General features: G+C 44.0%; 1 protein-coding gene across 1 annotated transcript; it reads right to left on the reverse strand.

The window, feature by feature from the left end:
* Positions 1-3,566: 3,566 nt before the first annotated feature.
* On the reverse strand, positions 3,567-27,885 carry DNAJC8 (DnaJ heat shock protein family (Hsp40) member C8). Its single transcript, XM_026516900.4, has 9 exons — positions 27,743-27,885; positions 25,157-25,258; positions 16,034-16,090; positions 11,801-11,867; positions 11,198-11,292; positions 9,579-9,650; positions 6,452-6,543; positions 5,448-5,523; positions 3,567-4,392 (listed from the first exon to the last, which is right to left on the reverse strand). The coding sequence occupies exons 1-9, from the start codon at positions 27,818-27,820 to the stop codon at positions 4,270-4,272; spliced, it is 762 nt and encodes a 253-aa protein (XP_026372685.1). The 5' UTR covers positions 27,821-27,885; the 3' UTR covers positions 3,567-4,269.
* Between the last annotated feature and the right edge of the window lie 111 nt (positions 27,886-27,996).

Consider the following 27,996-nt stretch of genomic DNA (forward strand, 5'->3'; position numbering starts at 1 on the left):
AGTGACCTCCTGAATACCCATCACCCATGTAGCCCCTCCCCCGCCCACCTCCCCTCCAGCGGCCCTCAGTGTGTTCTCTGTCGTTGAGTCTGTTGTATGGCTCGCCTCTCTCTTTTCTTCCCCGGCCCCCGTGTTCATGTTACGTTTCTTAAATTCCACCTGTGAGTGAGATCGCACGGTATTTGTCTTCTCTGGCCTGGCCGTTCTTGCCTGATGTTCCAGCGCTGGCGGAGTTCACCTGGGAGCTTCTGAAAGATCCAGCTTGTCTGTCTCCCCAGCCCCGAATCCTCAGTGGTGAGCTTCAGACGACCAGAGGCCGTCTTTTCACCAAGTTTCCCAGGTGTGCTCCATTCTCTGCTCTTTCACCGGATGCCTGGGGCAGTCAGGCTGGAGGAGGGGCAGGGCGGCCTGCTCTCTGTGCACCGCCCCGTGACAGGCACCCGGTTTCCCTGCTCCCCTTAACTCTCACGGCAACGGGCTGAAGAGAGGAGGAAGCAGAGGCTCAGGGAAGTTTTAAGGCTACAATCTGGCACCAAATGCAGGCCTGTTGCCTCCATTTACAAGCTTTGTTCTTTTTATAAGACACAGAAACTCACCAGACTTCGTAGAACAGGAATGGAGAAAGTATTTTCCCCCTCATTTTACCAAAGAGGCGGAAACTAAAGCCCAGAGAGGGGAAATGATGTGCCAGGATTTGCAAAGCTACTGAGTGGAGGAGGGGATACTTGGTAAGGTGACTGCAAGCCCTTTCGGAGCTCATGCCTCATTACTTAGGGTCCAACAGCCCCCTGTTCCCCCAGTCCATGGGGAGAAGCAGGGACAACCACCAGCAAGGGGCAGCTGAACCAGATGTGCCAGGAGGGGTGGGGAGGGGTGGGGGAGCGGGAGGAAATGGAGAGGGGCAAATCCTGCTTCACTTGGGCACGTCTCCACTCTCTGCAGGCCCGGACTCATCCGCAGCCTCCCCTGCTTGCTCCTACCTCAGCTGGGGCCCTAGCGAAGCAAGAGAGGCCAGGAGGCGGAGCCTGGCGGAGCGCCACAGCCACTGGGGTGGACTGGGGTGGGCTGGGGTGGCCTGGGGTGGGAGGGTTTAGGTGACTGGGCAATGATTGACTTTAGGTGGTCACAGCTCTTTCCAAAGGTCCTGTTCCCACTCTGCCCATGAGGAAGCTGACGCTGAGTTGAACCCCCCTGCCAGGATTCGAGCCCTCCCTGTCTGGCTTCTTCCGTTTCACCTCTGCCCGCGGTGGTCCCACAGGCAGCAGGGGGCCGCACAGGGGGAGAGGTGGAGGCTGTGGCTATCTGCTCCATTATTCACAGCAAACCACAGGAAGGAGAGAAGTGGCTCCCCCAGGCTTTCATGCGCTCTGGGCCCTGGCGCTCCTCCAGGGAGCCTTTCCTGCCCAGAGAGCCCCTTAACCTCCTCGCAGAGGAAGGGTCTGGAGGAGCTGCCACAGCCGCAGCCCTGCCCTGGAGACATCTTGGCTAATGCTGCCTCGGTTCCAGGCCCAAAGCACGCCGCTCTCCCAGGTGGGTCATCACTGAAACAATGAACAGGTTTATGGGAAGGGGCAGGGCCCACGGCGATCTTCAAGTGAGCTGCCAATACGATGTGCCAGAGAGGAAACGGGAAGGCCTTAGTCCATCTGGGAACAGAGGATGTCAAGGTTGAAACCCAAATTCCTTAATAGGACTTTTGATGTCCCTGGCCTCACTTCAGCCGGCTTCTAAGCATGGCATCGGTTACCGCTGGCTCTCTGCACACACTGTCCCTCCGACTGAAACATCATTCCTCAAGTCCCACCCCCCCTGCACCGCACACTCGGTGGTCCCCGGCAGCCCGTCTCCCTCTCTTCCTTCCTTGCCAGCAAAACTTCACTGCAACAGTAGGTGCCCGGCCCCGAGGGGCAAGTCCTGGTCTGTGGCCTGCCCATTCTCCCTTGCTGTTTTCCCCAATTTACAGCTGGGTGGCCATGTGACTCTGCTTCTAGAGAATGTTATCCTTGGGGGAAAATTTTGCTTTCTGGATGACTTCTTCTGCTTGGGAGTTGGCATGAGGCGTGGCGCTGCCACAACCTTCTATGAGATTGTGCAACGCTAATGACGAGCCTGCTGAGGATGGAGTGGAAGCACGGGGAGAGCCTGGCTCCTGGCTCCTGTGGGGCCCACGACCGATACCTGAAGCTGCCCGCCAGCATACTTCCGTGAGCAAAACATTCCCCTATTTGTTTATGCTCGTTACTCCACGCAGCTGCAAACATTCCCAACCGATGCATCAGACACGTCACTTCCGGGGCACCTGGGGGGCTCAGTCGGTGAAGCGTCTGCCTTCGGTTCAGGTCATGATCCCAGGGTCCCGGGATCGAGCCCCGCATCGGGCTCCCTGCTCAGTGGGGAGCCTGCTTCTCCCTCTCCCCCTGCTCATTCTACTAAATAAATAAAATCTTAAAAAAAGAAAGAAAAGAAAAGAAATGTCACTTCCTCCAGAAACTTGCCTTGGCTGTAAGAACAGGATCAAGGGCCCCCTCCTCGGGGCAGTGGACACATGCGCCTCTCAAGATCTCTGCACTTGCCCGCTCACCCCGGGCCCCAGCAGACTGAGGCAGGCAGCAGGGCCCCATGGTGCTCACCATTTTATTCTTACGCCAGCACATCTGTCGACGGCATACGTATACCCATGGCTGATGGCTGCCATAAGTGCCTTGGGGCCAAAGCCCGGCCCGGCCCCGGCCCTCGGGAGCTTGCAAAAACAGCTGATGTAGGACAAGCACAGAACCTCTGAGGAAGGGATGGGTGTGTGCGTGCACATTCGGGCGCGAGGTGGGTGGCACTTCGCTGTTCCCTGCACAGGGCAGTCCGCATTCCCTCCGGACCTGTATCACCCTGCAGGATGACAGAGTATGTCCCCCTCTCCACCTCTGTCCACGTCCAGCTAGAGCCGCACCCACCCTCTGTGCTCAGACTCATCTGCAGCGTCGACTGCTAAGCTCCATTCGGAAGGACAGTAAGACACCCAAGCTCCTGTCCCCTCCCACAGAGAAGCAAATCTAATGTGCGGTGTCTCGACAAAAGACAGTGGGCCTTTGGGGTCACTGTACCTCTTTCCTTATCTATAAAACATGGCATCAAGTCTAGTTCAAAGTCACCCAGTTTCTCCTATCCTCACATTTTACGTGTCATCTTTCTATTTTGCACCTTGTATCCCACCCAAGAGCTGATCCTGTCTCTCCAGGCCAGCAGGACATTTGGGAATATACTGTAAGCTGGGTGCTTTCATACGTTATTTCACTTCATCCTTGAAATAATCAGTATCTTCATTTTACACCTAACAGTGTATTAGCAACACGCTCTGAGCACCGTGACAGCAAGCTTGTACACGCCATGGCTAACCCTCCCTGAAAGCGCCACACTCATCTATCTTCCCGTTTTGTAGACGAAGAAACTAAGGTGCAGCATTAAGTGGCAGGGAGCACGTGGGGAGCAGCTCTGTCCCACTCCGAAGCATTTCAGAGTTGGGCCAAGGGACCCATCCTTGGAGTAATACCTAAGGAAGAGTACATCGATGGTTAGGGTATAAAAATTTATTACATGTACAGAATATGACCACTAACGGCTGCAGACAGGCTAGGACACAATGATACTGGTTGGAAGATGGCTAGCTCTTTGGAAAGTGAACACTTTGGGCGGCTCGGAGCCTCATGCCACACGGAATGGTCAGTCAGAAGCGAAAGCACATGCCAAACACTGCGGAGGTCAGGGCATCGCGTGACGGGTCTGTGTGCCCAGTGCCTTCCCTGTCTGATCTGGGGCTTCAAAGGATGCCACGCCCGGAAGCAAGCACATGAAGCAAAAGGGATTCCTAAGGTGGCCCAGGCTTGTCTCTGAAGTCACGGCAACACCATTTTAAGCAATATGTTTAATTGGATGATTTCCACAAACTATACACGAAGTTTCTAACCATCACAATTCAGTGAAGTACAAAACATTAAGTTACAGGCTGTGGGAAGAGAAGGCAGCACCAATGGTGGCACCTTCCAATCCTGGCTGGCCTAGGGGTAGGGGGTAGGGGAAGGTTTCGTTTTAAACTGAGCCCCTCATTTCAATGTACAAAAGAATTACTCTGATCGATATTAAATTGTATTGAAAACAAAATGGACTAAAAAGCAACTACTACTCTATGTTGGGGTGGAAATGGGAGGAAAGAATGAGTCCTTCAAAGCAGGAGGGGAGACAATTGGGGGAAGGTTCTGTGGCTGTGACCCCAGGTGGTCACTCACGCTGCTCCATTTTTACTTTCGGTGGTCTCAGGAAGGTCCGATTTTTCTTCTCTTTCTTCCCCTTCGTATTTGCTTGGAAGTTCCGCCAGCTGTCCACACGACCATCTCGACTTTCCTGAGCACAGAGGTTTGGGGGGAGGAAACCAGTTAACGAGACAAAGGGCCTGAACCTGCTCTGCATGCCCATAGCCCAGCCCGGCTCAGCTCTCTGGAATAATCCAAGAGTAGAACAGAGCAGAGCTTTCTTCCCACTTCCACAGGCCCACAAAAAGTGGCATCCCACCCCTAGAAGGCAGGACCAGCTGTGGGCTGGAAGAAGAGGACGACATCACAACGACCTTTGCCAGGGGCCTCAGGGCTGGCTACTCAGCAGAGGCTATTTCTAACCCTCAAAAACAAGCCGCCTGCACCGGGTCATGCCACCACCACCTCACAAATGACAACACCAAGGTTCAGGGTCAGGTCACTTTCTCAAGGTCATCCGGCTGGCCAGCAGCATAGCCGCTTTCCCCACTCTATCCTCCTTCGGCCCCGCAAAACTCAAACAGAGGCTCAAAGCCAGCACAATGCCTAGCCGGCTACACTGTGAGGGCTACGAGGGTCTCCCCCTGCTTATCAAGAGACCGACTCATTGTCTCTCTCTGCATACAAGCAGGGGGACAGAAACCCAGTCCTCAATTCTGGTTAACCAATCCCTAGCCTGAGACCTGAACGTTACAGAAGACGAGACACCAAACGTGGCTCAATTCAGGAAACTGGCTGAGTCCCTGAAGAGTGTAACCAGGGTGTTAAAAAGGAGTCAAGTTCAAAAGCCGGGATATGAGGGTCACAAGAACCTCAGTTTCTGCTAACAGACCTCTTAAGTAGGGCCCTACTCCATGACTACCCCCAATCTAAACTGCACAGCATTTTTCTCGAGCCCACCTGGCAGCTGTGCCTTCCATAATCTCTAACAAGCGGTTCAGGGACCCTCCCTGCCCTTGCCAAGGCTAGAGAGCGTAAAGGCAGCTGAGCCGGGGCTCATTCTCCAAATCTCCTGCTCTTCCCCGCGCATCCCCTTTCCCTGATCGTCTGCCCCGCTCAGTCCTGGCAATGCCCAGGAACCAAGTTTCTATGCCGGCAAGTTTTCTTACTCTGGAATGAGAAGCCCTGACCACCCCAGAAACCTACCTCAAAGTTCTTCTGCCACTCCCTTTCTCGTTTGGCTTTTTCCTGAGCTTCTATCTCTTCTTCCCTTTGTCGCTTCCTAGGAAGAAAACCAGACCAGAGTACTTATAGGATACTCAGATACTGTCTTACCCACACAAGTTAAGCCGCCTCCCCATAGAAGCAAGGATATAAAGTAAATCAGTTCCCTAGGGTTCTATAAAAATGCCTGTCCGGAAAAGGCTCAGAGCCTTTTCATGCATGTCTCCATCTAAAGCACGCAGATGAGACCACGGGCAGGGCTACAGGGCAGGGTATAAATACCCGTGTTACACAGACAGACGTACAAGGTTGTCAAGGCCCAGCCAACAAAAATCATAGGTTATGGGCTCCATCCACAGGTTCCGGGCTTAGTCCATGACAAAGCCGTCTCAAGGACCCAGGCCACCCTACTTCAGCAGAACGGCCATTACAATAGTAGAGGTTCTTAAGAGGGTCTCTGAACAAAACCCAATCCCAAAACAAGGACATTTCACACAACCTCAACTAGCGACACACGGTTACTGCTAAACACTAGTCAACGATACAAAATACATAAATTATATTAACCTCAAGATTTCTGATAAGCAAGGGAAACGATATTTTGGGACAATAAATACTTTGTAAGTGATTACACTATACAGTAAATACCAGACTCACCAAAGCTGTGGCCACTAGTCACACAAAAGGTTCTGGCCTCAATAACTCTGCCTATTTAACTCCAGGAAATCAGGAAGAAAACACATAGCACTCTTGATTAAAAACTCCCTAAGGACAGGTCTAGTCAATATTTCCCGAAAGTCAGAGACAATTTCTTACCCTAAGGATTCAAAAGTTTGGCTGTTTCAGATAACTATTTTCTACAGTTTCTTCGATGGTGTACAACATAATTCCTCAATTAGAAAAATCCCTCTTTAGGGAAATCCCCAAAGACCAATTTTGGTTAATCTGGGTATTTAGATGGAATACGTGAATATTCGGATATATACCTTTCATGCATCTCTTTGGCTTCTCTCTCTTTCCTTTTAATTTCCAGCTCGGCAAAGAGTTTCATGGTCTGTTTATATACCGCTTGTTTGAACTATAAGAAAATTAAGGACAAAAGAAAATAAAAGTCAGTATTTTTCCAGCAACTTGAATCAAGCATTTTTAGATGGAGCCCAAGACAAAAGCAGATTAGAACCGGCAAGGAAGAGGGGCGCCTGGGTGGCTCAGTCGTTGAGCGTCTGCCTTCGGCTCAGGGTGTGATCCCAGCGTTCTGGGATCAAGCCCCGCATCGGGCTCCTCTGCTGGGAGCCTGCTTCTTCCTCTCCTACTCCCCCTGCTTGTGCTCCCTCTCTCACTGCCTGTCTCTGTCAAATAAATAAATAAAATAAAATCTTTAAAAAAAAAAAAAAGAACCGGCAAGGAAGAAAGATTTCAGGGAGAACTACTTAATGATGCTCTCTCCTGGGAGATAAATAACATACCGCCTAGATCTTTCCGCCTTCACCCTGCGGATGATACACAAGAAACTTGCTCTGGTAAAAATCACCAAAAAGAAAAAACTTCTACCTGCTTATCACAACCATGTGGGAGCACCCTTTCCTCCAAAGAACTTCAAAAAAATAACTTTCATTCTTTCTTTTCACAAATATTTTATAATTACCCTGTGCTGGGCACCCCGCTAGGTCCTAGAAGGTGCTATCCAGCAGACCCACCTCCGGAGTCTACTGACTACAGCAGAGGCGTCGGAGCTATTCGTTGTGGGTCCCCCACCCCCCATCATCTGTTCTCCTTCCATGTAAAATCCCTTATCTTTAGGTACCTGGTCACCCAATGCAGAAGCCCGTATCTCCTAGGCTTCCTTGTAACTACATGTGGCCATGTAACTTAGGTTTTAGCCAATGGGATATAAGGAGAAGTGATGCAGCAATTTCCTGGAATATTCTTAGAGGGAGTACGCTTATCCCTCCTTGTCCCCTTCCTCTATTCTGCTGTTTGGCACATGGGTGAGGTGATGACACATCCTGGACTGTGAGGATGGGGGTGACATCCTTGAATGAGTCCTTAGGTGACACATGGTCCGGCGCTGCCATACCAGCGGCCATCGTCCCAAAGACTATATTATACAGGACAGAAAACAAATCACTGTCTTGTTTAAAGCACCATCATTCTGGGTCTTAGTTGTATGCAGCTGATTCTAACTAATGTACAGATGGGAAAAAATAACACAACATAAGACAGAAAACAGAATTATCTTTAAAACTTATTTCCCCCAAATATAAAGCATTTTAAATACACAAAGAAAAATCGAAAGTAACCCATCATGCAGATTTCATAGAGGCTAAGTCCCAAAAGCAGAGACACTGGAGCAAAGAGTAATCTACGGAGAGAAAGGGAAGTAAAGGAGCCCCAGAATTTGTCACTTCTTTTTAATACTGTTATCTGCCAGGCAGTGCTCGGTAAAAGCAGCACTGACAAACCCCAGTTCCTAGTAAGGACAAACACCAAAGGAGCGAAGGGGTCTGTAACGAATACTTCAGTATCTTTAAAAGCCCCAAACTCTCTTGGATGGACGGTTACTGATGACTGAATTTTTTATATTCTTCTGCTTTTTCCAAATTTTCTATCACTAGCATGTGTTCCTTTATAATCGGGGGGAAAAAAGACAACTTAAAAAAGTTAGGGTTCTTAAAAAATCAGGAGAACCAAGGAGTATTTATAAGAGGTCTTCAGAAAACACCAGAGATCATTAAAGAGAAGGGAAGAGAAAATAAGACTGTGGAGAAAAAACTGAAATACTGGGACAGAGTAAATCCACAACAGGTGGCTAGTATGCAAGGTGACCTCACAGTTCACAAGCAGTGTTACTGCACAGAAGATGGGGCCAGCCGCTGCCAGCAAAACCACCGAAGCAGGAAATTGTAGGCAAGTTTCCCTAGCAAGACAGCCACTCCCGTATAAATCTTTAAAAACAAGGTAAGTACATGGTAAGTTACTTACTGATCTAAACTGAGACAAGATTGGGATGACTGAATTTTTCAGGCTAGTGAGGCAATCAGACACAAATATCGAAGCAGAATCTCTCTCTCAGCCAATCTCCACTAAAGAACCCAACGGATGGAAGCAATGTGCTCCGTTTCTCTGTAAATTATTACCTGGAGCACAGCGAGCGCTCATGGCTGGTGGGAAGCCGTTTACTAGCTGATTAGAGTCACCTGTCGTTGCTCCCCAAGTGCTCCATGCCAGTTGCAATGATGACCATACTTATGAGATTTAAATATCAGAGAAATTGATGAATGTGGTTATACAAATAAATGCTTGTGGTTTCTTTTTAAAACTAAGTGGAATGCTTTAGAAAGATTCAATAAACATAAGTCCCTAAAAATACTGCTGTTGGGGACGCGTGGGTGGCTCAGGTGGTTAACTGTCTGCCTTTGGCTCAGGTCATGATCTCAGAGTCCTGGGATCAAGTCCCTCATCGGGCTCCTTGCTCAGTGGGGAGCCTGCTTCTCCCTCTGCCTGCTGCTCCCCCTGCTTGTGTGCACGTGCTCTCTCTCTCTCTCTAATAAATAAACAAAAGTCTTCAAAAATAAAAAAAAGAAAGAAAGAAAATAAAAATACTGCCGTTGAATTACGTACCGGTGAGACATCTGAAAAAGACTGAAAAACAAATCATGTGGGCGGGCTTGCACTTTTGAAGGCCTTAGCTCGTGCAGCCTCCTTTGCCCAGCAAGGCAATAAAGCCAGTGCTCCTCTTTATTCAAAAACAAAACAAAACAACCAACGAATCATAAATAGCTAGGATTTTGCTCTTGGTTTGTTTCACAAATACCTAAGTTTCAACATACTGCAAAACACATTAAAAGTAGAAGCTACGGAAAATGCTTTGTGTGTTTTATAAAATGCAGTCAACAGTAAACGCCAATCAGCAGACACACATTCAAAGAAAAGGCCATGGCCCTATGACAAAAAAAAGGGTGAGGCTTAAAAACAGGTGCATGGATATACATTTAAATATTTTAAGTTAAAACAAAATGTTTCCAGCACGTATGCGTCAGCTTTGCTCTCTAACCCAGCAACCGGCGCACTCAAGCACAGGAGACAGCGTGGCTTTTCCCACATCTCACTCACCAGCTCAGGGTCGTCCTCCTCCACATTTGTAGGTTTTCCTTCCTTCTTTAACTGCTTTTTTCTCTCTTTCACCTAAAAAGAATTTTTTTCATCAAAAAATTGAGAACATCCATTAAGCTGCACGCATGTGGCATGTGCACTTTCTGCAGGTACAGGCGCGACAAAAGGTTTACGTGGAAATACCATGAGCCTCTGCCCCTCCCCTCCACAACAGCAATGCAATCAAAGGAGAACTAAGAACCAGGGGTCCTTCCTCTAACCTCATCTAAAATCCAACCCACCAGGAAGGATGCAAGGGGACCAGCAGGGAACTTGTCCCCAACCCATCAGATCCTAGGCCAGAGCCAAAGAGCCTTGGATACCTTGATCAGATTACCCATTTCTCTTTTGCGGCTGGTAGTTACGTGTTTACAGCAAAGAAAATACATTTGTCAAGTTTTAGAACAAGCTACCGAATTTGTGCCATTACGTTTAATTGTTTTCTGGCATTTCAACAACTGCACTGTTGATAGTTTTCATTGCGAAACACCCTTATACTAATCATTTTCACATCATATTAATTTATGTTTTTCATCACTTTGGCCACCCCTGAGATCTAAAAAAAAAATTAAATATATTCCTTCACACAAGAATGTCATTACTCTATTAAAGAACCATCCACTGCGGCTCCAGCGAAAAGCCAGTGCCTTCCAAGTGCAGAACAGCCCTACTGCCACCTTGTGGCCAGAAAGACTGAGGGCGGCTCCTTTACAGGCAAAAGAGGAAGAGCAACTACCACAGTGATTTAAGGAGAACTTGTCAGGTCCTCTTCCGACTTCTACCAAAATTTGGCCTCTAGGTACCACTTCCAACACATGCCCAGCCAGACACAGTCACGGCCACCCTTCTCCTCTTGCCACTCATTTTATCCATCTAAATTGGACTCGTCCGTACTGGTTATACAGCCCTATTTCAGATTCCAAAGCTCTTCAAAGAAAAGGTCACACCCGTATTCACTCCCAATTAAAATAGCTCTTACGAATGGCCTCACAATTCTTGCCCCAGGAAGTAAAAAATTAAAACGAAGACCCTCTTACCTCAAGCAAGCCATCTTAACACTTCCCACCACTCAGGAGATTTAAGTAATGCAAAAAAATAAAGCCAGCTATAACTGAATTTATTTTAGTTGAATCCTTCCCAACCCTGTTATTAATACAGATATGCACCTCCTATTTTTAAAAAAATTTACTCACGTCCCCTTGCCAATCTTTCTCAAGCCCATGTTCCAACCCCTTCACAGAGACAAAAATAAAAATCCAGGGTCAAGGATCGTCATGGCTGCTCCACTCTTCCACTCTCAGAATTGGGTAATGTGACAACAGGTGATGAGAGGGCAAGAGAGGACCTCTCTCCGCAGCATGGGGCTGGTAAGGAAAGAGGGACGAGCAGCCTCCTAGCCACTGCACATCCTGAGCTCTAGGGCACACACTATTCATGAGCACCACGGCAAACTTTCGGAGACCAGGTAAGAGGTCACGAATTACACCAGTAGGTATTGCTATGTTAACATTTACCCTCCTGCAAGGTGCCCAAGGCTTGCTAATACTTCCTGTAAACACAGCAGCACTATAAATACTTACAGTGTGTTCCACGTATTCTTTTCCTGCCTGAATTACATCCAGGGCCCTCTTCTTTTGTTCCTGATCCAGTAGCAACTTGTAAGCTTTGTCCACAGCTAATGCAAAACATTGAAATTAACTGTTTCTGCAAACACCCTCTGAAAGTCTGAACTATACTCAGGCAGTGTAAATGGACTTGTGCCATCTAAAAGCATTCCCTACTTTGTTAAATTAGTTATTGTCGTTAAACGAATTTAAAAACATACAACTATAGCAATGACTTTCCTTGAGAGCCTTGGAAAAAATTACATATACCCTCAAGACTAAACACACCACATCTAGATTTAATTCAGTGATAATTATTTTTTTATGTTCAAAAAAGAAAAATGATCCTACGCAGTAACAGTCTTTCTTGGCACATACAAGTTTTAACAAAGTAAAGTTAAGATCTATTTCTTACACAGCAACGTTCTGCTTTGGAACGACAACTGTTCTACTGAAAACCACAGCTTCTTCATCACCAGAAGACAAAACTGTAACATTCCTTTCTTGATCCAGGACAAGGAACAGTTAGTCCCTAGCATTGATAAAATACGACTCGGAAGCAGGTCAATTTACAAATACCTTCAAAAGCCTTTTGCGCTCTGTCAGCGTCATCTTGGTTTTTGTCAGGGTGCACCAATATGGACAACTAAAATAAGAGGGAAGTTAGCTTTGTCAACAAGAGGAACATTTAACAACTCTTCGCCTGCACTGTGCCTTTTTACAACCAAACACTCTAAGGTATTATGGCAAAAAAGACTGCCAGCCAGAAGCATTTTTAACAAATCAATAAATGTCATAAAATGTGCAGAAATACTTGTCCTCAAAATTCAAGCACCAAAAGGTAAACACAGGGGGCGCCTGGGTGGCGCAGTCGTTAAGCGTCTGCCTTCGGCTCAGGGCGTGATCCCGGCGTTATGGGATCGAGCCCCACATCAGGCTCCTCCTCTATGAGCCTGCTTCTTCCTCTCCCACTCCCCCTGCTTGTGTTCCCTCTCTCGCTGGCTGTCTCTAGCTCTGTCAAATAAAGAAATAAAATCTTTAAAAAAAACAAAAACAAACAAACAAAAAAAGGTAAACACACAGCTGAGAAACACGTAGCGTTTTAATCACAAAGTTAAGAACAAATATAAGCCTAGCATTATGAGGACGCTGTGAGGATACAGGAGACTGAAAAGCACCCAGTTCCTATGATGTTCCTTATACTGAGCGCTGAAGAGGCTAAAGCAGGTATGAGACATCATCTCATTCCTAAAAGAACTTTTAATTTAAAGGAGTGGTTTTCAAGGAGGGGGACAGGGGGTTGGGTTAAACAGGTGATGGGGACTAAGGAGTGCACTTGTGATGAGTACGGGGTGATGTGTGGAATGTTCAATCACTATGTTGTACCTGAAACTAATATTATGCTGAATATTAACTGGAATTAAAATAAAATCTTTAAAAAAACAAAGTAGTGGTTCTTAGTTCTGGCTATGCTCCAAACCTGTAAAGCTTTTTTGGGTTTTGTTTTTTAAGATTTTATTTATTTATATGAGAGAGAAAAAGAGTGCACGCGCGTGTGCCTGTGCCCATGAGCAGGGAAAGGAGCAGAGGAAGAGGGATAAGCAGACTCCCTGCTAAGCGTGAAGCCCAACTCAGCCTGATCCTATGGCCCTGAGATTATGACCCAAGCAGAAATCAAGAGTCAGATGCCCAACTGACTGAGCCACCCAGGCACCCCCAACCCTTAAAGCTTTTTAAAAATATAGGTCTACTTTCTGCCCTCAGACCCTCTGATCGGTCTCTGGCATCTGTACTTTTTAGACCTCTACTGGATTGGGTATCAGGTGATAGTAAGGAATTAGTGTTAATTTTGTTAGGTGTGACAAGTGAAAAATGCAAGAAAATGTTCTTTTTTTTCTTGGGGGGATACATGATGAAGTATTAGGGGTGAAGTATCATGATGTCTGTAATTTACAACAATTGAGCCAAAAACATATAGTTAATGAAGTAAATCATTGCATACAGATGATGAGTATATGGGTGTTCACTGCGCTACTCTTTCTTTTTAAAATGTAATTTAAATTTTTTATAATAAAAAAGTTAAAATAAAAAGCAAAAATCTGGGGCGCCTGGGTGGCTCAGTCGTTAAGCGTCTGCCTTCAGCTCAGGGCGTGATCCCGGAGTCCTGGGATCGAGCCCCACATCAGACTCCTCCGCTGTGAGCCTGCTTCTTCCTCTCCCACTCCCCCTGCTTGTGTTCCCTCTCTCGCTGGCTGTCTCTCTCTCTGTCGAATAAATAAATACAATTAAAAAAAAAAAAAAAGCAAAAATCTCCACAGGTGGTTCTTTCAGACAGCCAGGATTAAGAATCACTGATCTACTGTCATTGACAGACCAAAATCAACTAGTTGGAACAGTGGGACTGTGCTGGGGGAATGACAGCAAGTGGGAATCAAATGCTAAATCCAGCGTTACTGGAGCCAGAATCCTGGGCTCTAATTCCAACGTCAATCACCCACCAGCTGTGAGACCCTGAGCAATTCACTTAACCTATCTCTGTACCAGTTTCCTCCTCTGTAAATGGGACGATACCAGATACCTCTGTCTTACTGGGTTCTTATGGATGAAATAACACAAGTAAGAAACTTAGCATACTGTCTAACATGCACTGGGAATAGTTAGCACATAAAGAGGACATACTATATGCCAAGAAAAAGACACACTATTCTAAGCATACTGTGTGTATTACCTCATTTAAATCCTCATAACAACCCCACTAGGTAGGCACCATTATTATGTGCATTTTACAAATGAGGTAACAGGCACAGAAGGGTTGAAAGTAACTTGTTCAAACTGCTTATAAGGGGTATGACCAAGACTGGAACTCAAGTCAAATAGCTCTAGGGCCCATGCTGTTTTGTTTTGTTTTTTAATATTTATTTGTTTGAGAGAGAGAGCATGCGCATGCACGAGTGGGGTGAGGGGCAGAGGAAAAGGGAGGGGAAGAAGCAGAGAGAGAAGCAGACTCCCCGCTGAATGCAGAGCCTGACGTGGGACTCCATCTCACGACCCTGAGATCATGACCTGAACCAAAACCAAGAGTCGGACGCTTAACTGACTGAGCCACCCAGGCGCCCCTAAGGCTCACACTCTTATCAGATCATATTAAAGACTAAAGAACTCAATTATTGAGTTCTTTGTACAGCTACATAAATAACTGTTCTGTGGATCTGAATGCTTGTTTATTAAATTGGGAAAGACTGCTGATGCACTACATTAGGAAACTTGAAATTTTAGAAAAAAGAAAAAAAAGCTGAATATAGGTGCAGAGTAGAACTCTATAAAAAGCTATAAAGCTATATAATGGGAAATGCCTGAGTAGGCAAAGATAAAAAACATCTTGGCTTAATAGCAGTTTCGAAGATGAGTATGAGTCAGCAATGTGGGGGCAATTACAGTATCAAAGAAGCAGGCATAACACTGGATATTAACAAGTATGTCCTGCAGGGGCTGAGAATTATATTCGGCACTGGTTAGCTCCTATTAAAATATGAAGTACATAAGAGATATAAAAAAGTTTAAAAAAAAAAAGACATGAAATACACAGAAAATCCAATTAGTAAAGACAGACTGCAGGGAGTATGATTACTCAGCTCCTAGAAGGGAGGCTGGAGGTTACTCAACTATCAAAATTGGAAGGGTTTTTAAAAAGGTTACTATAAAATTTTGTAGCTCAAGTTATGAAACATCAGACTGGGCAAGAAAGCACTCTTTATATGAAACCAGGTGTCTCTTAGGTATTTAAGTTTGCAAAAGATAAAATTATTAAGGAGGGAGGTCTTAAAAATAAAAAAAACTGTAAACAAAGGGCACCTGGGTGGCTCAGTCAGTTAAACGTCTGACTCTCGGTTTCGGCTCAGGTCATAATCTCAGGGTCTTGAGATGGAGCCCCGTGTCAGGCTCTGTGCTCAGTGGGGAGTCTGCTTGAGATTCTTTCCCCTCCCTCTCCCACCGCCCCTGCTCCTCCCACCGCTGCTTGCTCTCTCTCTCTAAAAACAAATAAATAAAATCTTTAAAAAAACAAAAAAACAAAAAACGTGTTATGAATCATTTAACACATTCTCCCTGAAAGGCAGAGAATTTAAGAAGCATGACTCCATGTAAGCTCTACTGTTCTATCTTGTTATTTCTCCTGATTAAGTGGCTGGAAAGATTCTATTTGGCTATAAAATTGATTCTATTCAGAAGTCAAATTCGTTCTGTTCTTCCCCCTCACTCCCAACTGTAGGCCTAGATTTGAGAGTGGGTATGCTCCTGTCATAACCTTCAGAAGTCTGCTGAAGGCAGTTGTCACTGAGCTTCACGGCCTTCCAATAAATCTCCTGCAGGCAGGCTGTGTGAATGTCAAAGGTAAGCCATGGTCTTTAAATGATTTACAAATTGTGTCACTGTGAGGTTTTTTTTTTTAAAAGAGTTACATAGACCTAAGATTAAAAAAAAAAAAGTCAAGGGGTACCTAGGTGGCTCAGTCAGTTAAGCATCAGATCCTTAGTTTCGGCTCAGGTCATGACGTCAGGGTTGTGAGATCAAGCCCTAGGTCAGGCTCCCCACTCAGTGGGGAGTCTGCTGAGATTCTCTCTCTCCCTCTCCCTTTGCCCCTCCACACCACCCCCTGCCACTTTCATGCACGCATGCTCTCTAAAATAAATAAATCTTTTAAAAAAATAGTTAAATTTTGGCCCAAAAGTCAATAGCAAGTCCTAAGAGAATCATGTGCTTACTGTATTTCCAAAAGGTTCAAACTCCATCTATTACAGGGAAACAGTACTGTACCTGTCGAAACCTCTTTTTTATTTCTTCATCTGTCACTTCAGGATCTATCTGAAGAACCTGGAAGAATCAAAATCAAAACTGTAAAAGAGATTGAAAGAATTTATGAATTTAACAGGTGTCCAGTAATTATACATACTATTATCAGCATCTAGAACAGTACTCAGCGTTCCAAAACAGTGCCTGGCACCAGTTCTAAAAAAATGCTCAAGAAATATAAATGAGTAAATCAAAGAAAGAAAGAAAGAAAGCAAGAAAGAAAGAAAGAAAAAAATGAGGGGTACCCGGCTGGCTGGCTCAGTCAGTAGAACATGGGGTCATGAATTCGAGCCCCACATTGGGTGTAGAGATTACTTTAAAAAATATTTTTTAAAAGAAAAAATATATATAAATGACCGAATCAGTAACAGAATAATAGTTATAACACTTTAGGGTTCTCAATTAATACAGTAGCTACTTTTATTCCATCAAAAGAATTTATCTTATATCCAGAGACGTGTTTCCAGACCATGTTGCATTTTCCCTTCATTCATTATGAAAAGTATCCCCCTACCCACCCCTACTTATCTTTGCAAATGTGGAGAAAGCATAAACATGCAACAGGGAAAAAATTGGGCTGGCTCCCTGATTTTCGGTCCAGAAAGCTCCACTGTGCTCCACTTTATATCTGTAATTCACATGGGCCAATGGTTCTCAGCCCAGAGGGAACATCAGAATTGCCTGTGAAGACCTGTGAGTGATGCCTGGGGCCTACTCTAGAAAAGTCTGATTCCACCTCATTAGAACTGAGGTACGGCCAAATGGAAGGATCATCTGTATTTTCTGAGCAATCTTGTTTTTAAAAAATAAATTTAATCATTCTTCTCCAAGCCTAGGTATAAACTGGTATTGACAGTCTTCTTCAAAGATCCTGACCCCATCACCACAAATACATACATTCATTCAAACATTTACACAGTAGCTACTACCCGCTGAACACACTGCTACACATTAGAAATGCAAAGATAAATAAACAGGGAAAACATATTTTATAATTACCATATAATAAGTGCTTTTGGGGGAAGGGAATGTTATATACAATTACAGCAGGTGATTTCACAGTATAATCAGTCCCCGGACTCAACATAGCACCTAGTATTTAGTTACTTGGTATTCAAGGCCAGAGGAAGGTCCTGAAAGGGCAGAGAGTGAGAAGAGTTTCTTACAAATTCAAAAGAGAAGGCCGCACTTCAGTGCAACGGAATCAGAATCAACACTTAACAAGATCCCCACATGATTTGAATCTTTTTAAGTCTGAGAAGCACTGGCAAGAAATGATGGAGGTTAGAAAAAAGTACGTTCAAAGTTAGCAGAACTAAGGATCACCAGGTAGTACTAAGGATCAGGGACAGGGGGTGGGGAGCAGTGGCAAAGAGAAAAAAAATGAAAATAAAACTTGAAAGGAAAAATACATACTAGAAATTAAAACTGCAAAGTAATCCACCAAGCTTAGTCGGATGCTTGCAGTGTTTGTTAAAAGCCTGGCAACAAGCGATGTCAAGATTTATTGCAAGCTTTCACAACATTCCAGCAGCCCACCTACAGCAATAAGGTTATTGGTAGGCAATGAAGCTGAATCACCACTGCATTCAGCAGACTTTGGAAGGTTGTGACAGAAGCATACTCGCTCTCCAATGCTAGGCAGACATTCGGGGTGAGGGAAAAGAAGAACTTTAAAGCAAAGAATTTTCAAGATTCACTGTGTCCCCTCATAACTTCCCAAGGGAGAAAGGAATTGGGAAAAGTCACTCAAGAGGACATATGCAGCCATATAAGACTTCCGGATAAAGGGAGGTAACTGTACATACACAAATATTCAGAGGAGAGTTTTACCTTACCTTGGTTCTGGGGAAAAGAAATGTACTGGAGCAACCAAAGCCCAACAAACCCCAGGTGTCCTTAAACGAATGAGAAAGAAAACTTCCCACCTTCACACAAAAAAGCCTCCAATAAAGCTATAGCCCAGAACTAATCATACCAAATGTAATTCATTAACCCTGACTGGTTCCCAAGTTATATAAATAATATAGCTATAACTGAGATTTGGGGGACAACTGGAGGTGCTCGAGCGTGGGCGCCATTAGACGATGTTATTGAATTAACGTTGTTTCTCTTAGGTGTGGTAATGGTGCCGTGGTTACGCAGAAATCTGTTCTTGTTCTGAGGAGATGCATGGTAAATTATTTAGGCATGAACCCTCACAATGTCTACAGCTTACTTTCAGATGATTTGGCAAAAATGAAGGTGTGTATACATACATACATACACACACACCAAAAGTTATTTTTCCAAGAGTTATGTCACATGTGATCACAGGCAACAAATATTCACTAAGTGCCTTCAAAGCTAATCCAACTCCTTTTCGATCTTTAAGAGTTGGAGGTGCCATATGTGGCCATGAAATACAATGAAAGTAGCGGGCTTACCCCTGTGGCCCAAACCTCTCTGAAGCCAGTTTCCCACTCAGTACAAATTTTTGGAGCACTTAGGGTTGCTAGATACTATGCTCACTACAATTCTCATGGAATTTAAGGTCCATCAAGGGAAGAATGGACAAGTAATAAGTAATTTTTACAAATACGATAAATGCCAAACAAAACAAAAAAACATGATAAATGCCATATTACCAATATGGCTCGTAGGAAGCACACAGATCTGTTCAGATTCGTGGAAGGTTTTTCTGACCTCCTACTGTATCTCAGGCTTTGGGGATACTACAATGAAGAATCCACAGTCTTAGACCTCAGAAGTCTAACTAATCATCTCACATTAACAAAAATGCTTGACATTTATACAAGTTTCTGAACTCAAACTGTAACAGCCTCTTTTGGGATCTTCTGCTTGAAAAAGGAATCCAGTCTCTGTTACATCTGAACTCTATGACCTGTTAATAATGTGCAAGTACCAGAGTTCTAGGAGATAAATACCTTTCTCTCAAGGTACTTAACAAGATAAACAGCAAACAAAGTCAGTGATGCTCCATGATGGCGTCTTAAAGTTAAATCAAAGTAAGGAACACGAAAAGGACAGGACTGAGCAGGGACACAGGTTCATCTAAGCTTAGGGAAGGAAGGAGGGAAGGGTCCTCAACCTAAGAATAACCACAGAACACAAAAGAAAAGATGCCTGCTTAATGGCTGAAGGTTAGACACATGTCCAAAGAAGAAGCTGCAGAGGGCAGGAAGAAAAAAAATGCTCCCTGGATAAGGATTTCTGAGAAGACTCTTCAGATTTCCAGTCTACTTCCTCCCTTTTCTACCTGCTGCTCAGTGAGGCAGTGTCTAAGACCATTCACATTTCAGGTGACAGCTATTACTGCATTACTCTCCTTACTACAAGACCAGGCTGCTTACCTCTGTAGAAAAATCAGATTCATTTAGATGGCTCAATAGTTGTTCCATGAGAAACAAAAGTCACTCATTTCCTGCATCACCAGGAACACCTAAAATTCTGACTTGAGCATCAAAAAGCAACTTTATAAGGAGACAATGACAATGACGTTCACCCTATAAAGAGGCCAGCACGTTTGTAGAAAATCAAAAAGACAAATATTCTAATGGATAGTCATGGAGTCCTGCCCATTCAAACACAATGTCCCATCTCCCCCAGTGTGTCGACCTTAGCATATCTTTGTGTAAAGATGTATATATTCAAAAACACACAGTCAGCCCTTGAACAGCACAGGTTTGAACTGTGTAGGTCAACTTATATTTGCACTTTCTTTTCAATAAATACAGTATGCTACTATAAATATATTTTCTCTTACGATTTTCTTAATATTTTCTTTTCTCTAGCTTACTTCAATATACAAATACAGTACTTAATACATATAACACACAAAATATGTGTTAATCGATGTTTTATGTTCTCAGTAAGCCTTCCAGTCAACAGTAGTTATTAGCGTTAAATTTGGGGGGAGTCACAAGTTATACACAGATCTTCTACCGTGCAACGGTTTGCATGCCTAATCCCTGCATTGTTCAAGGGTCAACTGTGTGTGTGCACATATATACACATATACATGTATGCGTAATGTGTATATATACTCAAACATACTTCCTATAATCAGGACAAGAGCTACAGGGCAGTAACTTCCAGAACCACAGTAACTAGTAGGACATTAAAATCCTAGCCTTCATACTGGTCCCAACAATCTATCATTTCTTGTCAATCAGATCTCCACAGGAAACACGAATTACCTTAACAAATAAATGGGTAAGTTATATGATCACATGTCCCCTTTTCATGGTACTATGTATAATTTAAGAGTATGGTTAAACAGAAAGACTATACCATCAAATTCTTTATCCCTTCTCAAACAAATTATCTTCTCCACACCCTCCCCAAGATCAAATCAAAAGTACCTTTAAAAAAAAAAAAAGATTTTGTTTATTTTTTAAGTAAACTCTACACCCAACATGGGGCTCGAACTCCTAACCCTGAGATCAGGAGCCACAGGCTCTACCAACTGAGCCAGCGAGGCACCCCTCAAAAGTACTTTTTAAGCTTTCCATCTTCCCCTTCCCTTTCTGAGCAATACGATCCAAACACATTAAGTGGAGCCAGGCACTTAGACATCTACTCGTAGACATCTACTCTGGGTGGGGCTTCAAAATGGCCCAGAACAGTGTCACAGCCCGTTTGGGATGAAGACAATGGTGACCACACAGGGAGGAGTGTGGCCCAAAGTCACACAGTGGTGGAGCACAACGGGTCAGAAGAGCAACCACACAGAAGGGCAGCCTGACAAGGAGGTACGAAGTGCGCTGAGAAGGGCATCTCAGTGGACAGGCAGCCTGGCATAGGGTGTTTATACCTAAGCAGGATGAGACTGTGAACACGGGAGGGTAGCCAAGCGCAGGGTATCACAGCCCAAGAGGGGAAAGCAAGGTATCCACATGGAAGCAGAGCCCAACACAGGGTATCTGAGACCGAGCAGGGTAAGGAAAGTGTCCACAAGGGAAGGTGGCCTGGCATAGAGTATAGGACCCAAGCAAGAACATCTTCACAAAGGCGTCACCTAGCATGGGAAACCTGTGCTTGGTGAGGAGGGTGCCCATGTAGGAGGGCATCCAATGTACAAAGGCAGCCCAACGAGAGGTGTCAGAACCCAAGCAGGATGTAGAGAGCATTTGTACGGAAGTATGGCTGGCACAGACGTTGGAACCGAGCAGAGTGAAGAGGACCTCCATGCACGGGGGTGACCTGGAGTGTGGAATTAGAGCCTAAGTAAGATGAGGAGGGTGTTCTTAAAGGAAGTTACCCTAACATAGGGTGTCAAAGCCAGAGCAAGGCAGGAAGGTGCCTGCTTGATGAGGAGGATGCTGGAGCCCAAAAGGGATGAAGAGAGCTCCCAGAGGGTAGAGGGCAAGCACAGGGAGCCTGACCTGGGTGAGGAACGCACCTATATGGAAGGGTAACCTGACATGGGAGTTCTGAGCTCAGGTATGGTGAGAAGAGTTTCTGCACAGTGAGGCAGCCTGGTGTTGGTGTCAGAATAAAGCAGAGTAGAGGAGGGCATTCAGAAGAGGGAAGGAATGGCAGTTGGGAGATCAGATGCAAACAGGAGGATCAATTAAGTAAATACATATATATTTATGATAGTGGGAGCCCGATTTCTCACTATGAAAGAAGGGAACCACAAACATGGAAAGGAAAAAAATGAGAATAAACCCTGTAGTGTTGGATTGAAACTGGATGTAGGGGCGCCTGGGTGGCAGAGTTGTTAAGCATCTGCCTTCGGCTCAGGGCGTGATCCCGGCGTTCTGGGATCGAGCCCCACATCAGGCTCCTCCACTAGGAGCCTGCTTCTTCCTCTCCCACTCCCCGTGCTTGTGTTCCCTCTCTTGCTGGCTGTATCTCTGTCAAATAAATAAATAAAATCTTTAAAAAAAAAAAAAGAAAGAAACTGGATGTAAATACATGTATGTACACGAGGGCACATACACCCATGCGCGCGCACGCACACACGTGCACGCATGCACACTTACCCAATCCTTAGCCCTATCTACCAATAGGGTCTGGGATAGTGACATTCCCAACAGGAATGACATCCCCACACCCAGCACCCAAATCTTGATTTCTTTTTTTTTTTTTAAAGATTTTATTTATTTATTTGACAGAGATAGAGACAGCCAGCGAGAGAGGGAACACAAGCAGGGGGAGTGGGAGAGGAAGAAGCAGGCTCATAGCAGAGGAGCCTGATGTGGGGCTCGATCCCATAATGCTAGGATCACGCCCTGAGCTGAAGGCAGACGCCCAACCGCTGTGCCACCCAGGCGCCCCCCAAATCTTGATTTCTAAATACCATTCTTCACTTAAAGGAACCAGAGCTCCTCACTAAAATGATTAATTTTAGGCTGGGTCAGGAAAAGTACAAGAATGCCTAGTAATCAAAGAATGATGATATCGAAAGATAGGATCTGGCTTGAAAGGTAACCTACTGGCCAAATTTAGGACAACATGAGCGATAAAATAAATAATATGAAGATAAAACACACCGAATAAAATAGGAAAACCCCCAATCTATACTGACTAATAAATGAATAAACTTAAACTCTGATAAGGAGAAGATATTTACAGAGTCTCAAAATATCTCCCCATAAAATACTTATTACAAAGAGGGAAAAAAGTAACTTCATGAACAAACATAGCAGGTAGCTCTTGAAGTGAGCCGGTTAACATCATTAGTAACGGGATAAAGCTAACGGAAACATCATGTACTTTATAAGTTACAAAGAGAAGAATATAATATCACTTCTGTGATATTCCTGCCAATATTGAATAAACTGAATCCAGCTAGAGAAATATCAAACAAAATCAAATTGAGAGATATGCCACAAAATAACTGGCTTATAATCTTCAGAAATAGTAAGGTCACCAAAGTTAAGGAAATGCTGAGGAACTGTTCCAGGCTGAAGACAAAAGGGACATGACAACTAAATGTACAGTTGATTCTAGGCTGGGTCCTCTTGCTATACAGGACATTATTGAGACAATAGGCAAATTGAGTGGAGTCTAAGAACTACATGGTAACAATGTTATCAATGTTTGTTTCCTGATTTTTATGGTTATATTGTGCTTCAGTAGGACAGTGTCATTTATAGGAAAAATACACTGAAATATTGCAGGGCAAAGGGACATCATATGGATGGACAACTTAGTATCAGATAGTCCAGGAAAGTCTTCATAGTATACTTGTAATCTTTCTGCAAATCTGAAATTGTTTCAAAATGTAAAAATTCTTTAAAAATTACTCTTCAAAAAACAGAAGCAACAGATGAACCTTGAAGACATTATGCTAAATGAAATAAGCCAGACACAAAAGAATAAATACTATGTGATTCCACCTATAGGAGGCCTTAGAATAGGCAAATTCATAGGCAGAAAGTAGAATAGAAATTACCAGAGACTGGGGGTAGGAGGAAAGGGGAGTTATTGTTTAATGGGTTTTGAGTTTCTATTTGGAATGATGAAAAAGTTCTGGAAATGATAGTGATGATGGTTGCACAACACTGAATGTACTAAATGCCACTGAACTGTACACTTAAAAATGGTTAAAATCGTTAATTTTATGTTATGTGTATTTTACCAGATTAAAAAGTGGGAACAAAAAGAGTTATAATACTCAATAAGTGTTTTTATAAGATGTAACAATATTTATGTCAAATTATTTATAGTTATAAACAACTAGAAACTAGTTTAAATATCCTATAATAAAGGAATTGTTTAAATAATAATTATAAAGACTCTAAGAAATGTACACAAATATTTTATATAACAATACAGCATTTAAAATAGAATGAAGTGCATCATCCTCCTTGTTTTAAAATAAAACTTTTTTTTTTAAGTAGGCTCCACACCTAGCATGGAGCCCAGTGTGGGACTTGAATCATGTCCCTGAGATCAAGACCTGAGCTGATATCAAGAGTCAGATGCCCAACTACCCAGGTGCCCCCTAAGTAAAACATTTAAAATAGTTGAAGTATAAACAATTAAGAGTGGCTATTTCTCTTAGGTGGGATTACACATGATTATTCTTGCTTTCTTTATATTTCAAATCTTTATACGAAATTAGGTTTACCGGGGCGCCTGGGGGGCTCAGCTGGTTAAGCGTCTGCCTTCAGCTCAGGTCATGATCCCAGGGTCCTGAGATCGAGCCCCACATCATGGTCCCTGCTCAGTGGGGAGCCTGATTCTTCCTCTCCCTCTGCCTGCCGCTCCCCCTGCTTGTGCGTGCGTGCTCTCTCTCTCTGTGTCAAATAAATAAATAAAATCTCAGAATGCCCAGGTGGCTCAGTCGGTTAAGCATCTGCCAGGTCATGGTCCCAGGTTCCTGGGATCAAGTCCCACATGGGGCTCCTTGCTCACCCCTGCTTGTGCATGCTCACTCTCTCCCTCTCTCTGACAAATAAATAAATAAAAACTTTAAATAAACAAATAGTCTTTGAAAAAATTTGATTTACTTTTATAATTAGGAAAAATTTTAAATTATAAAACTAGGGGCACCTGGGTGGCTCAGTCCATTAAGTGCCTGCCTTCAGCTCAGGTCATGATCCCAGGGTCCTGGGACTGAGCTCCACATCGGGCTCCCTGCTCAGGGGGAGCCTGCTTCTCTCTCTCCTCCCCACTCATGCTCTCTCACTATCTCTCTCTCTCAATAAACAAAAGCCTTTAAAAAATAAATAAAATAAGAAAACTAAGGAAACCCAAAAAGTATATTTGCTTGTCTATAACCTTGTGATCATTTTTAGGTTGTTGGGTTTTTGATATTTGTTACTGCAGTAAAACAGAAAAGCTGTAACAAGCAAACTAAATCAAAGATCCTAAATTTATCAAGGCTAGCTTTCCCTTCCCATCTGAAAATAAAGTCCTATAAATTTGGGTTGGTAAAAGATGGAGAATATTTGACAAGGCGAAGACCATCTCATTTTCCTTAACATGATGCCTCTCAAACTCTGCTCACAATAAAACCACCAAAGCTCAGTTCCAACTGTAAGACAAATTAAGTGTGTGTTCTGATGTAAGTCTGCCTGCAGCTACCCAAAGCTCCCCATCACAAAGCCACAGCAACATCCGACAGCTCACCTCAAATGGGTTCAAATTGAAGTAGGAAGAACCAGGACGGGTCAATCTTTCAATCTGATTTTTGGATGTTAGAACTGAATCTCTCTTCTCTATTTGTTTCACCTAAAATGAAAGGAGAGAAAAACTTCATTAGTAAAGTTCAATAATAAACTCTGAATTCTCATCTTAACAAGCTACTGACATGTTCAGCAAACATTTGTCTACATGTGGAAGACAGTTTGCTAAATACTTTGGGAATAATTACAATAGTTATCATTTACTGAAGTCTAATAATGTAAAAACTTTACACATATTTATTCCTCTCAACCATCCTACACAGTAGATATTACTATTATCTCCATTTTATAGATAAGAAAACTGAGACTTAGAGACGTTAAATGACTTGTTCACAACTACCCAAGTTGTAAACTAGAATTTTAATTCCAACAGTTTGAGGAACCAAGAACATGCAAGTATAAATATGTCACAGCCACCACTTTCAAAGAGCTTCCACTATAATGATGGAAGATGTACCTGTGCTGCTCATACTTAATTTACAACTTTTTATTTAAGAAAAAAACAATTACACTGAAATATATACTAAAAACAGCATTAAAAATGTATATGGGAGGGGCAAGTAACTCTGCCTACCTAAACCAAATAGAGTTAGAAAAAGCCCTGGCCAAGGAGCTCAGTTGGCTGGGCACCCGACTCTTGATTTCCACTCAGGTCATGATCTCAGGGTCCTGGGATCGAGCCCTGCATCCCACTCTGCACTCAATGCAGAGTCTGCTTGGGATTCTTTCTCCTCCTCTCTCTCTGCCCCTCCCCCACACAAATAAACAAATAAAATCTTTTAAAAAAGAAGAGAAAAGCAGAGAAAAAAGAAAAGAAAAACCCCTGGCCCAAAGACAATGCTAAGGAGAACAGGTACCAGGCAGTGCCAGGAAAACAACCTTGGTGCCACTGTCAGAGTTGTAATACTGGTTGAAATAAATCACTCATATGTTATATACCATCTTTATTCCTATAGCCAAAAGGAGTTTGGAAATAATTTCAGTAACATAAAAAGCCGTTCCTTCTCAGTATCTTCCCTCTTCAACTTTCTTTAAAATAGCATGCCACTCCCCACTCCCTATACTCTACCTTCTTTCACAGACTTATTTTTCCTCATAGCACTTATCACTATCTGACACTATACTGTACATGGTTCTTTACTGCGTATTCTTCTCTATAGAATGCAAGCTCTATGAAGACAGGATTTTTCTCTGTTGTTCACTACCATACCTCTAGCACCCAAATAGTACACTAGTACATGTCAGGTATTCAACAAATATTGATTGAATGATGACTGACGGGTCCTCCTTTAGGTACTTTCTCTCAATTCAAACAACCCAGGATTTTCTTTTTTCTTTTTAACTAAACGATGGTAAGTGAAACAATTTCCAGTATAACTGCAGAGTAGTTATTAGAGGTCAATAAACTTTGGTACCAGTGTATCAACATTTTCAGGTTAATTCGGCATTTCAAAAGGACAAACTATAAAGGATGTGCTAATTCCATTTTTAAATTTAATACTTTGGAGAAACTACTATGTAACAAGAACTGTTACAAATAGAAGATGAATGAATGTGACATGGTGCTGAACTCTGAGTAGCTCACAGCCTAGAGGGGAGCAACTCCATTCCTCAAATCCATTCCAACTCAGAGAGGTCCATCCTCAGCTTTAACTTTTATAAAAACCCTTTCTTATACACTAACTCCTTTAACGCTCATAAAACTCATTTTAATATTAACTCTCGCTTTACAGAAGTGGAAACGGAAGATCTGCAAAATCAATGCCTTGAGAAAAATTCAATCAGTCCAATTAACTGCCTTATAAAAATCCAATCCAAGGTCCTCAGACTCCAAATGGCATGCTTTTCTTTCATTTATTCATTCACTTATTCAACAAATATTTACCAAGCAATCACTATGTTCTAAGCGCTGGAAATGCGACAGTAATCGAGGCTCAGACCAAATATTCTCTAGTCCTAACATGATACCAAGCTGTTATCTGCTTTAGGGCCCAGAACAAATTATTTCACCTCCCTAAACCTCAGGTTTGTCATCTGTAAAACAGAGATAATGCCTACCTAGCATGATGCATAGTGCCTGGCGTACGCGAATGGCAGAAATAACCACGAATACAACTCATTACAGAGGACTAAGGGTGAATAGTGCTTCCGTTTAGAACAAAAATAAGGCCCAAGACAGTTAAGTCGCCCCCAAGAAGGCCAGCGTCTGCCAGCCTCTGCCAGCTCCAGCCCCTGCCAGCCTCCGACTCCGCGGACTTGGGGACCTCTGCACGCGCCAAGGTACTTCGTTGGCCACATTCGTCGTCTACCCGCAGACGTCGGACCCTAGCCCCTTTTCCGATGCCCAAGGGATTCCCCCAGCAGCTATCAGGCAGAGACGCACACACACCCCCAGCCCCCCGCCTCCCCGAAGGCCAGACAGGAGGAGCCGCCCAACGGTCCAGGCCAGGAAGACCACTGCCTTTGCCCGCTAGGAAAGTAGGACCAGGCGGGATCGCCCCGGTGCCACTACTCCTCACTCGGTGTTCACCTCACTGTAGAAGGTCATAAATGCTTCCTCTGTGCTCCCTCCGCCAGCCGAAGCCCCGCTATCTCCTGGAGCCGCCATTTCCCCGGCCCAGCAACCACGTGACTCTGCTGCGCAGGCGCAGCCTCCTGTGATTCTTACAGGCCCGCCTCTCTAGCCCCGCCCCCTTCCTTGTGACTCTTAAAGGGTTCGCAGCCCAGCCAGACACTTCTAACTAAATACTCTTTTTTCAGTTGAGGTGAGATATACATAATATA

Source organism: Ursus arctos, unplaced genomic scaffold (genome assembly GCF_023065955.2).
Source record: "Ursus arctos isolate Adak ecotype North America unplaced genomic scaffold, UrsArc2.0 scaffold_32, whole genome shotgun sequence".
Classification (NCBI taxonomy): Eukaryota; Metazoa; Chordata; class Mammalia; order Carnivora; family Ursidae; genus Ursus; species Ursus arctos.

Bases quoted from the DNA above. Each gene is read 5' to 3' on its own strand.
- DNAJC8 (XM_026516900.4), bottom strand. From the start codon at position 27,820: ATGGCGGCTCCAGGAGATAGCGGGGCTTCGGCTGGCGGAGGGAGCACA. The intron at 6,544-9,578 runs GTGAGTGAGATG...ATTTTCTTATAG, and splicing joins AGGAGGACGACCCTGAGCTG to TTCAAACAAGCGGTATATAA. The intron at 5,524-6,451 runs GTATATATCCGA...TTTTCTTCCTAG, and splicing joins GCCAAAGAGATGCATGAAAG to GAAGCGACAAAGGGAAGAAG.